This window comes from Coccinella septempunctata, chromosome 4, assembly GCF_907165205.1.
Source record: "Coccinella septempunctata chromosome 4, icCocSept1.1, whole genome shotgun sequence".
NCBI lineage: Eukaryota > Metazoa > Arthropoda > Insecta > Coleoptera > Coccinellidae > Coccinella > Coccinella septempunctata.
In genome coordinates this window covers 13,010,496-13,023,701 of record NC_058192.1, presented here as the reverse complement: position 1 = coordinate 13,023,701, position 13,206 = coordinate 13,010,496, and the positions used below count along the sequence as shown (strand labels likewise).

General features: G+C 37.0%; 1 protein-coding gene across 1 annotated transcript in view; it reads right to left on the bottom strand.

Moving 5' to 3' along the window:
* LOC123311595 overlaps positions 1-13,206 on the bottom strand; it is a 132,833-nt gene that overhangs the window by 7,693 nt on the left and 111,934 nt on the right. Inside the window, exons 3-7 of the mRNA XM_044895648.1 lie at positions 7,687-7,801; positions 6,823-6,980; positions 2,230-2,378; positions 994-1,154; positions 363-537 (exon numbers count right to left, since the gene is read on the bottom strand). Of these exons, the coding sequence (XP_044751583.1) occupies positions 363-537; positions 994-1,154; positions 2,230-2,378; positions 6,823-6,980; positions 7,687-7,801 (758 nt within the window). The remainder of the gene's footprint in view (positions 1-362; positions 538-993; positions 1,155-2,229; positions 2,379-6,822; positions 6,981-7,686; positions 7,802-13,206) is intronic.

Here is a 13,206-nt window from a genome sequence, read left to right as displayed (position 1 = left end):
TGCTGACCCGAGAGTCCCTTCCATTTCTTTCTTTAGTTCAATGGTCCCAAGTTACAGGACTGTCTCAAGTCACCCGAATCTACCGGTATCTACAACTCAAAAAAATGCATTGTTATCATCTTCAAACGGTCATATTAAGAAAACCGCCCTGATTAGTGTCAAATTAATGGGTCAACACGTCTGCAACACCGAGATTCATGATGATACTTAATATTGGAAGTCCCACGACAAAAATAATAGTTCCGGATCATAATTCAAGTAAACCCCGCACCGAAAGCCGCAGAAAAAACTCATCCCAGAATTTAAAAGTTCGTATAAAAAGTTATCGCATACAGCATGCATGAAAAAAGACGATCCCTCACCTCATCGTCGTAACTCGAACCTGTGGAGACGTGCATTGCGGGTATCGGTTCCGTAACGTCCAATTTCCTGTAATAAATTGTGGTTTCGGAAGGACTTAGCGTATCTTCGGTCTCCCGCCTGTGCCTCGTGGACATCTCGTAGCCATCCACCGTGTTTGACGTCCACATCCATGATCTGCGAGAAAACGTTCAGAAAAATGCCACAAGTTCGTTGTGAAATGCAGAGGGGACGTAAGTTTCATGCCTCGTCTAGTTTTCGAGAGAGTTCGTATGTTGGCAAGGCAAAAAATTGAAGACGAGCTTTTTTTTATAAAGTTAGAAACAAAAAAACTAGCCGAAAATGGTCTGAAATGTAGTCTCGATGTAATTGATGAAGTGTTCCTTGTGAATAATCATATTCGTCCATCGGGCCTTGAACACTGTTACTTCCAAAGGAAAAGAGCAAGATGCTACTTAATTTCAACAAGATCTATGGGAATATGAGTCAAAGACTCACCCTATATACTCGTATTGTATAGTACTAACTTTTTTATAGAAGATATAATTTGCAGCAACAATTTTCATAACAGGGATTTCCGATTTCTAAAAGCATTAGTCTCAGCTTTCATAAAAAACTAAACTGTTTTTTTACCTCGTTGTCTTCGACTCCTGTGAAGAATCGTCAACAGAGGGGTCGGTCACCTCCGTTGTCGCTGTCACTGGAACACCGGAAACTTTGGGGGAAACCTTATCGTCAAAGTCATCCTCGTTCGAGATAGCACAAGTAAGCTGCTTCAGGATTTCTTCTCGGTCCTGGAAAAAGTTAGAGGAGTTTCGAACAAGTATTTGAGTTCTGTAATGAGTTTTACGTAAGTGGTAGTCAGGATTGGGCTGCGATTGAAACAGTCTGCGAGGGATGTCTTAATTTATCTTTTTCTCCTTATATTTTTAATTGAGTGAAAAATGGTCTGTAAATCTCACTTCTTGAGTTCCTAACTGATTAATGCTGGAGATTTCAGAAGAGAACGTTGGAATTTCAGGCTGAACTTCGAATTTTTCTTGTGAAAATAAAGCTTAAAAATACCGAACAAGGCAAGAATTTCCGATGGAATTCCTTCTCTGCACCAGGCTCATCATAATTAGAAATTCTCCGTTAATCTTTATAGATCGTTGTTTGCAGATTGTAATACCACACCTTGAAATCCAGGTTTAATATCGGATGGGTCCTCCTCTCGCTCATTCATGGTGCTCTTCCTCTATAGACATTGTGACAATGTCACATCATATCAATGCACATTTAAGGAATGTTTTGCGAAATGTCCGTCAAAGCTTCGGCGAGCTGTTGTGATGTCTGCGGTGGGTTAGGTGAGCAGTGTGATTGCTGTGACATTGCAGACCAGACTAATGTCTGGACGAGCGTTATCCTTGATTTTTGCCCCTCAAATTAAAGAAGAACAACCTATTACGCATTCTTCACCAGAAACCATCCTGCAGGTAGCTTGCCGGCATGAGCGAAAGTGGTAGTGCGTGCCAAAACTGCCAAATTATACGTAGCAAAGAATATCGACTAAATGCAATCTAAATTCTACTAATAGAATTAACCTCTGCCCAACTGTTGTTGCTGGAAAGTCCGTTAAAATTCAATTTTCCATTAAATCTTAATTGACATTCCTGCCACTAGGCCTCAGATTCATAAATTTACGTTCTTGAAGAAAATGATACGAAACTACTTCACATTATCATCAATGTGCAAATATTGAATACTCGCAATTCTATGTAACTCCTCCAGCCTCAACAACACACAAAAACATCACAGTGGCGCGGAATGAAGCAGCGGAAGAAATGAAGATTTATAATACAGCAATTGGCACAACTGAACCGTACTCACCGCGTTTCCTTTACACGTGATTCGTTTGGTGCCGTCCAGGCCGCAATCAGATGTCAATTCCAGGGCCATTTGTTCGGGAATGTACAGGACGGTCAGGGAAGGCAGCTCTGTCAGGAGACAACCTTTCTGGCCCAGGGCCCACGAGGGAACTGAAACAGATTCATGGGGGTGAAGAAGATTGACGTATGTGTATGTTATTCCAAAGGTGAAAACTTTGTCCGTTTGCCTTGTCTCCTCCTTCCTATATCTTCTAAAACAACAAGGCAGAAGGCTCTATTGTAGCAAAGATTATAATCTTTGTATTGTAGGTTATGATACATTACAGAAAAGAAAAGAGTACTGTACAAGTATACAGCACGAAGGATGAATATTAATGGAAACAACAATTCCGAAAGAATTGTCGTTCCAATAATGTAGGTTAGTCATGAACTAACATAGGAGGTCCCAGAGAACATCCAAGTGTAACTGTAGACCAGTTTCGAGATCATTCTCCCTCGTCAGTAGTGTCAGTATACTCCATTCACTTTTATTATAGCACTCGGTTGGCCATGGAAATTTGACACCTTTCACTCTGTATAGTACGAATATTTGGGGTTATGAAGCTTGTCAAAACATTTTTGGGTTTTAAATCGACGCTATGTTACCCGTTCTACGTAAAAGTTTCTGTTATTACGTATTTTATCACAATGTCGAATCTCTTCGGAAAATATGTGTCGAACATAATTGAAGTTTATACAAACTCATTGAAGGCATACTAAATCCAGTTATTTGCATGGATAATACAAGAGATCAATATATTATATTATCATAATATGCACTAGCTTGAGGAGAGTTAATGTTCGTTATCTTCTTTGGCTTAAGTTTGAATACGTACATCAGTTGTAGATTTCAAAAAGATTAACCCGAAGATTAAATGCATATGATGCAGTGGTTGGGAATAGGTATCTCCCGAAGGAATTAACAGATAATTACAAGTATGTAAAATTCTTCAACGAAAATCATCTTGAATCAATATAAGTAAAAGAAATTAAAGGAAGTTTCAAGTCAAGATGAACTTCACCTTTGAACAAAAATTTCACATGAACAAACAATCAACAGGACCACTTGCGCGTATTTGTGGCTGTTCATCTTAATACATTGATATAATGATAATAATAATAATAATTAGGTATTTATTGGTACCTCAAGACATTCATAATGTAGGTATAGGACAGGTCAAATGAAAAATTAATTTTCGGGAACTTATATTCTACGATGACATTCATCGAAAATCCTGTAGTAAACTTTTCGCATACTCGCACTTAAACATAAAATTCTCAAATGCCAGCACTTTTTTGGGTCTCCCAATACAAGGAAATTCTTTGTCATCCTCTTCATTCACAATCTTTTTGATTGTGGAAATACTCAGCTGAATTATAAGTCGCTTAGATTCAGATGAAACCTTATATAAATTCTCTCACATTGAATATGTTCGCTACCGACTGACGTATTGTGGATTTTAGAATATCAGGGTATAACTATTTGAATTAGCGGGCCTGAATTCTAAATAGCACTCCTGAAACTCTCTCTCTTTTTCCGATCACTTTCGGCATTTTCGTAATAAAAATTGATATTAGTTGTGGCAACGGCGTCATGACATTAACGACATTTCATGAGTGCCAGCCTTATTCCGTTCTAGTTACAAAAACTTAAGAAAATTATTTCATGGCCAACCGACTGCTAAAATAAATGTGAATGGAGTATACAGTAGAGCACTGAATCTGCTGGTAGTCTTAAGCGATCTCGGGGCGTCGTTTTGAGATATCTCATCATTCTCATCACGATGCGCCCGCTGTCACGCAAAGACTGAACCAAACCTCACTTTCTCTACAGATTTCTATAACAGTTCATCGCTCCCAAGTCACAAATACACTTGGATGTTTCGACTTCTCTGGGACCTCCTATGATACATGAACGCAATAAAACTAGCGCTATATCGAAAATGGTGCACCCTCCAATTTCTATCATCCCTGTACTAGTCGACAGGTTTGGTTAACTTTTTGAAAAGAGAACCGCTCTGTAGGTAATCTAAAATTACTCGAGAGTGCGGTTAATTGTTGGTTTATATATCAAAAGCATTTCTTCTGAAGAATAAAAGTCATCAAAAAACGTATTTTGATGAGAAAATTTGAGAAAAACTGATGACAAAAACATATCATCGAAAAAAAGTTAATCTGAAGAAAGAGGCATCTTTCGATAAACCGATTGGCGATCATTTATCGCCCCTTCCTAGAGGTTCAAGCACCTTTAACAAGCAGTTTCAGACATGAGAAAATCAAAGACTACTCAATTTTTAGCTTTGTATCATCCCTAAAAATATTGCTCGACATTTCCGATCCACCTTGTATAGAGCAAACCTTTTACTCACAATGTACGTCATGGAATCCCCATTACAAAATAAAATTATTCACGCACGTGTCAACACTAGAAAGCATAGTCCCTGTCGACCCTTGTAACTTCTGGTTGACACATTCCCGGCAATTTCAATTGCAAAGTTTTATCTGCCAATTAGTGGAATGTTATGCGCCGAAGTTGGTAACTTTGCAGCGCTGGAAGTCAACTTATCGTAAAAATACGAATGCAATTATGTAGTTTCGAGATGTACCTACCTACTCGCTATGCGAAGTGCATCGCAAATTTCAAACGTTTAAGCTACTTTCAACTTCGTTCATTTTCCACTCTAAGTTCTCAACTTTAGTTCAATCCCTTAGGTGGGACAAATAATATGGTTTATCGGGGATGTTTTCTGTCTATATTAGCTATGATTTCTCTCGTTGTGCTGAAGTTTCTATCGATATATACCGGGTAGTCCATATTAAACAACCAGATATTTCTGCATGAGTTTTTTTGGGATTTAAACCGGGTCTATTTTGATTTGTATTTTATTTTTTATGCGTCCTTTCGCCTAGGTTATTTCCTTCAGACCTTTGTCTGGAGATGCTTCGTTTCATAGTTACAGGGCGTTGAATGTAAACCACATAAATACCTCGATATTTTTGAAACGGCTTGAGATATTTGAACGAGATTTCACAAAAATTGATTGAAGGAAAGAGGTCACTTCTTCACGTTGAATACCTCATCTTCAGCAATTACTGTGGCGTACGTATAGGCATTAAAAAAAAATAGTACTCTTGTGCCTTTTTCTAAAATTGAATAAGGATGAACCACTTTTCAGTGAAAAAATTAAAACCCTTTGTTATTCAGGAAAAAATACTCGTGTAGAGTAATCGAACAGTGAATTCTGTTGCATCTAAAGCTTTTCAAATGTCAGAAAGGTTTAAAAATAACTGATTACTTTTCGGCTCCTACAGAAGAAAATACAAAACATAACTTCCAATTCGGATTAACATAAATATAAATCCTAATAACGTATAAATCAATTAATAAGAGTAACAATAACTTCATTTTACTCCATAGAAAAAACAACGCTTCAAGTTGTTACGGGAAATATTAAAGCCCACAGGCGACTTGTAAGTTCCAAACTTGAAGCCCTCTTAGTTTTTGAGCTCCGTATATCTGCAAATTTTCCAGCAACTCCAAATATAGTCGAGCCCTAGGCGTTCTTGGATATCTGGGGATCTCTCCAACTTTAAACTTCAGCCGAACTTTCAGACTAGTGACTCGAGTTATACGAAAAGTTTATCCACATCATTAAACGTTAATTTTGTAAAGAGACCATAGGAGAATTCCAATGATGCGAATGGTTTGCAGTTTAATGGTCGACATTTGGAGTAAGGGGTTCAGTCACAGAATCAGTCGAAAGCATTTCTGAATTTAAATTGAGTAAGGCAATGAAGGTTTACTGAAAATTATTTGAGATAATGATGCATAGTTTCATTTCGATGAATCACTATTAAACTCTTTATTTTTATCGCGACGATTTCTCAGAATGAGATCAAACAGCTCGAGCACTGTCTCCTTAAATTTTTCCTGCCTTCAACTTATTGACATTTAGCAGAATTTTTTCGAATATTTCTCTCAAACGAATGATTGTCATTCTCTTAAACTTTGTGTTGAAATCATGTTAGATTATGTGTTAACCAAAAAGTATTGAAGGAAGTTTCAGTTTTTTGCTAATTGAAGGAAATAATAATTCTTGAAGTTCATAGTGACAATGCTCCAAATGGCTGAAGACAAGCATTCCTCTTTAAAGCCATAAGAAAAGAACAAAGAATTGGAGGCATTACTTGATGAAAATCAATTTGTACTCAATTATTCAGTCACTCTAAATTCATATTTAGCTTATTGAATTGGACTACAAAATCTTCTGTAGTAATTTTGAATTGATAAGTTTTTCTTAAAATCATGAATTCTTCCTCCTTTCTGAAAATAATTATAGCTACCAATTTCATGTAATAAAAAATCTATGCGAACTGAAATCCACCAAACAGAAAACTAAATAAATGAAAGAAAGACGCTACGGGATCTGAGATTTTCGTATTTTTCTACCCACAAAATGTCTCTCAGTGTCAGAACACATCTGATACCATCTTGGACTGTATTGGAAGCGGACAAAAGAAAAAAATCTGTTTCGTAATTACATCCGTAACTCACCTGGAAGTTCGCAGATGAAAGAGGCAGCTTCCGGACCGCCGCAAGAATAAGGTTTCCACAAAAAATCAGCTGTCGGATCCATGGTGACACATAGGGGTTCTCCACCCACTGGGATCGACTCGAACCAGTGACCTTCATTGCTCAGCATCCTGGAATCCCTGTTGGGAATGCTAGCTGTTAATCGATGTATCGACGGTGAAATATTGCGTGTCGCATCAGGGCTTTCTCATCGCAATTTATGATTTAAAAAATTGGGATGGCAAGAAAATACCTTTCGCAATTTCCCAATCGTTTGAACTTCTTCTGTGCTGTATTTCTATAATTTGGTTGAATCTAATCAGTATTGAATATCAAGAAAAATGTCCTTTCTGTTAAATTACAGAAAATTCTGATTAGAGTTTCCTTTTGGATGGGGTTGTGCCTTAGAGATTAAAGAAAAACGCTCAATTTTATTCCCAGGGCATGAAATCGATTAAAAATAAATTTACGGGCTTCAGTGTTTTCAGTTTGAGTTATTGGTTGAAGAAATATCAATTTTATTCCAGACTTATGTCCAACCATGTTTATAAAGATACATTACTTCAATACTAATAGTTGAAATGATTTTCAGACAGGGATAATGTTCATTATACATTATGCAGTGAGTGAAAATCGACTCACAAACTTATATCTTAGATATTGACCACTTTATAGTAATATTCCCTAACAGCATTTGATTATGAATTTTTTGAAGGGTTGTTGAGTTTTTTTTAAATAGCAACCCTAACTTTTTGTTCCTGAACAAGATATATTTATATTTTCTTCACTTACATTGAATTTATGTAGATACTGTTCCTCGATTCGAATCAAGTTAAAGGTACTTACGACCACATGAATTCTGTATTCTCCGTCTTCTTAGAAAGTCCAATCCACACGTTGTCTGTTATGTCCAATTCTTTCAGGTAAGCTCTTATAGCGTCATATTGGGACGAAGTATCAGCTGCAATGAGAAAAAAGACTATAAAATTTCTAAATAGATTACCTCGTTCAATATGGAGTTTCTCATGATGAGTTGGTTTAAAAACTGATCAAAAGTCTTTGTTACTTTAATTTCAATTCAATCTGAGTTACAAAATGGCGAAGGCACTGCCTCAAAACAATAATTATTGATGACACGAGTTCCTCTAATAAGTAAGTATAGAAAAAATTATCTAACGATTAAATTCTAGTATATATTTTCATTATTTTCACCTGTATTAGGCAAATTTGTCTTTATGTTCCAGGGGAAATTGCAAAATGGCGAATGAACTGGTGCATTGAATAAGACATTTCCTGTAAACGGTACATTATATCTAATACACAGAAAGATATGTGAGGATGTATGAAAAATAGACTAGGATAACAATGGATTGCACTGTAAATAGTACGAGATTTCAAAAAAAGTTCGCAGCTTCGACGAAGGATTGTCACACGGTTACCCTTTTGTTAAAAGCCGATCTAGCCTCTTTCAACGGGGCGTAAGTTATCCTTTGTTTCTTCAAGCTCCCCCAAATTGAAGTTCACCTCGCAATACGGAAGAACTTTACGGGAGGAGATGAAACCGCTATAGAATCCTGTAAATGATTCATGGCAAGCAACCCATTCCCTTTGTCCTTAATTCTTTTCATCCTCGTATGTAGTGGTTATACTTGCCTTGATCTCCGAATTGATGGTTCTTTTAGTGAGAAGCACTTTTTCGTATATATTCCGTCTGGGCCCAGAGCATTTTTGTTTTACAGTAATGAGATTTTATTGAAAACCGTATCTCGCCTCCATTGTTCTGTCTTACGTTTGGTGTATGGAAGACCTAGTTGAGATAATAGGACAGATATTTTTACGCAGATACGAAGGTGGAATATGATTCAGCGGAAACAATCAGTTGAGATGGATGCGACCTTTTCGACGGAAATTGAAATTCTGGCGTAAGAGGTTGGAGCTAAATTGCAGAAATAAGGCATTTTTGAAAAGCTACTTTAAGAGACATTGATTGACAAGAATTTTATGAACAAGAGATGAAGAAGCGTTTCACATCGCTGAGTAAAGAAAAATTCGATTCTACAATCAAAGCGGACTTGATGAATATACCCCCACATGATCAACAACCTCGATAACTCATGATCTTTAGGACTTCAAGAAGAAAAGAGCAGACAAACATATTTTTGAGTTCTGCTCTTTTCGATTTGAAAAATGCCAAACTAAATAATAGGTTTGTATTAAAAAAAAAAAATATTAATCTGCTCCATAATTCGAAAATTGAATTGAAATTTGTCCATAGATTCTACCCTAAAAAGTACCTGTAGAAAGTTCAAGTTTCAGATCTCTAACTTCATAGATATGACAATCGTGAGATCATAAGAGACTGCAGGGTTCACAATTCTTTCTTTGGAAAAGAGCTCGGAAACGTATGTATTTTGCTCTTTCTCTGCTAGATACCGAGATAACCTCACTAGAGGTTAGAGTTACTCATAGACATAGACACCCTATAATCGAAGAAACTGAAAAATATTTCTTTTTTTGATTGGTATTACAAATATTGTACGTTTTCCAGATTTGGTGGTGATAATATGAAGATAAAGTAGAGTGTTTTCCTCACGCAAGAGTTTTATTTCAGATTGGAGAAATCACGATAAATAAGAACTTGTATCTGGTCCCTCTCTTTCGTCATTTCGAAATCACACTTCAAATTGTCCATCATCAATTATTTCACAACAACAGAGAACTTGAATTTTTTCAATCTAGGGTGTATGCGTCGTTTCGAATTGAAAATTCGAGATAATCAATAACGTCAAAGTCGGAGAAAGGCTCCATAAAAAATCCGCTCAAATTATCTTCATCTCAAGCTTATTCTTCCGATGGACGATCTTCATCTTCGAGATAACAAAAACACGGAATTCCCATCGCTGAAAGTTCAACAAAAAAGTACGTGCCTTCATCAGCGGAACTCTTTCTCGAAGCTCCCTCAGTTTCAAGGATTTGTGGGACCATATCCAATTTTACTGAGCCCGACCAGGTTGGCTCAAAGTAATGTCGCCGGACGTCAAAGCGAACAAAAAGTTTGATTCCCTTTCAGCATTCCGCCGAATCGTGAAATGATAAATTGGTCGACAATTTCACCGGGTCTTTTTCGGCTTTTCGTAAATTGTACTAGTCAACTCGAGCAACGGGGATTTAATGAAAGGATTACGGATTTATGGCAGAGAATAGCTAATGAGAATTGGTCTACATTGTCATAATGGCGGGGAAACAGATGGTGTCGATTTCTACTCGATGGATTATTTTAATTCTTCGGTTATCTGCGCATTTCCAATTTCCAGAAGGCAGCCATAAATTCGTTATTTTGTGTCAGCCAACTGTCATGAATTCGGAGGGCGGAAACAGCCAAGCTGCTGATTTATTCGATTCTTTCAGATTTTAACTCCAGGAAAACGGATATTACGCAGCAACGGAATCTTGAATTTCAAGATACATTTACACTTTGTCGAAAAAACTTCAGATTCAGAGAGAGTGGATCAATTTCCATGAACTTCTATATAAACTACACCTCTTATAAAATAGTAATAATAATATCCTGTAAATTTTCTGATTTCTGACAAAAAAATATAAATATCAAAGCAGTTGCTGCTCAAAAGAAAAGGAGATATTAATCCTTCACACTTTTTTTTTCAGTGGAAATCACCCGTTCAATATATATGTATATATATCCTCGATACATATATTATCAGATTTTGAATGTATTGGCTCCATTCTAAAATCAGTTGTTCTCGATCAATTCTAGTGATCAATAGTTTTTCTTTCGTTTGATTTTCTACACTCGATCGCTATGGAACGCGAAACACGCAATTTGACCCAAGAGGAATGTGCCTAAGCGGTAGTTTTGCGAGAAGAAGGGTGGACATACACAAGAATTGCCGAAAGGTATGGAGTTTCCCATACAAGTGTGTCCAGAATGTTGCAGCGATTCAGGGAGACAGGTATGAATGTCCGAAGACCAGGACAGGGTAGACCACGGGTAACAACTGCCATTCAAGAACGTTACTTGAGAGTTTCTTCGTTGAGACAACGGTTTGCAACCACTCGCCTCCTTCAAATTCAGCTTGAACAAACTCATGTGGTGCAAATTAGCACTCAGACAATAAGAAATCGCCTCAGAGAATATGATTTAAGGCCTCGTGTCGCGGCAAGAGGCCCAGCTCTTACCCCAGCCCATCGAAGGGCGCGTTTGGATTTTGCGAGAGAGCATATCCATTGGGAAAAGGCCGATTGGGAAAGAGTTCTCTTCACAGATGAGTCTAGATTCTGCCTCTACCATTGTGATCGACGTTCCCTTGTATACAGACGTCCATGTGAAATATCTTTGACTGCTCGCACAGACCTAGTGGTCATTGATAATGGAGCTATGAATGCTTATGAGTATATAAGGAACATTCTTGGAAAGCATGTAATGCCATTTGCCCCATACATTGGTGAAAATTTCATTTTTATGGACGATAATGCCAGACCCCATCGTGCGCGCATCGTTCAGGAGTACCTTGAAGAGGTTGAAGTCTCTCGAATGGAATGGCCAGCAAGAAGTCCAGATCTCAATCTGATTGAGCAGGTTTGGGACAAAATCAATAGAAGGCTGAGAAGTTCAGAAAATCATCCAGCTACTCTTAATGACTTAGGATTCCAACTCGGACAAATCTGGGAAGGATTAGATCAGAACATTTTAAGATCACTCATTTTGAGTATGAACCGTCGTTGCCGAGCTGTAATTAACGCAAGGGGTGGAAATACCAAGTATTAAATCCCTGATCAGCATTTCAGTATTTTGAAAATTGTTCATTTCTCTTCTTTCACATAAGATTCGGTAAAATCCTGAATTTTTCTTCCATTTAATGTGTCTTGTTTCGTTCAAAACCTTCCCGAGAGAACATAAAAAATAAGTCAATGTAGAGTTAACTTTCATTTAAATTGAGATTTTCAAAATTTGCGCAGTGTATATTGGAAGGTAAAAAATAATCACTCTTGTGTTTTCCTTCTCGTGGACCTTATTTTCGATTGAAATCTTAAGTGCTGAAAAAATCAGCCAGTAAATCATCTAAGTATATAAAAAGACAATACTGAATAGGCTAACAGTTGGTGAAAACTCATAACCGAACTGAAGAAATTGAATTACGCGATGTTCTCAGAAAATCACAAAATTCAGGAATTGTATAAAGACATGTTGCACTTTCTTCATAGAAATTCTGGTTGAAATCCATAACCAGATGTGAAAACTACATCGACTGTTATCCTATGCCATTGCAACAGAGTTCATTCAATAATTCATGGAATAAAATATAACGGCTACAGAGAAGCTCGAGATCGTTTCCAGTTCACTACGAATTTTTATGAATATTTGAGTTTGTTTGCTTCCAGAACTATCGACCAGCGGCTATGAAATAAACTTGTACCACAAGGTACATCCTACTTCATCGGACGACCTAATGGTTAAAGTGTTTTTTGTTTTTGTTGGATTTTTTTCCACTTTATTTCACTAAATTGTCTCCAATAACTGGGAAATATATTCTTGTAGTTGAATATATATGAGGGCTGGAATGTTTATAACTATGGAATGGATTTATATCTCAATATACATATGTATTACCTATAGATAATATAATCAAACAAATGTAGAAAGATTCATTCTTTATTCTTCAAAATATAGACTCAAAATTGGGGATATGGAAAATGAAACTACATTTTCTCTACTTGGGCTCTATTCTCCATATCCTTCATTTCGAGTTTATATTGCCAGTATCAAAGAATGAAGCTATTTGTTTTTGTATGATTTTCTATCATTTTAGAGGTATTATCTCCGGAATGTGTTTTATCTTTACACCTTAATAAAGCCTCTGAAAATACATACAAATAATAACAACAGGTTTAAAAGGAAGGAATAGTTGTATAACAAAAAGACCTGCATCAGGTGTAGTTTCACCTGAACTGAAAAAAAATTCAATATGCTAAAAATAAACAGCCTCTTGAAGATTGGATGGTTATGCTTTCTCGTTCAATTGAAAAACGCAAACTTTCTGGAGCATGTACATCAGGATGCAAATCGTCAGGATTGGCCCTAAACTCCTGGAGAGGGTTCTCAGAAACTGACTCCCTCAGTGCTGCGTCATCTCAACTCCAGTTATACCCTCGAAGCACGACGTTCTCCCCCAAAATAACAACAATACAACACAGATAACTCAACCAGCGTCCCTTTCGACCAAATAATATTATTTTGGGATGATAAGAGCCAGCCGACAGCTGCCTGAAGTTTAATTAAGGAACTGTGCAACTGTCAAGGAGGGAAATTTAGTATATTGTATATTTTTGCAGCGTAAGCGCAGTCCC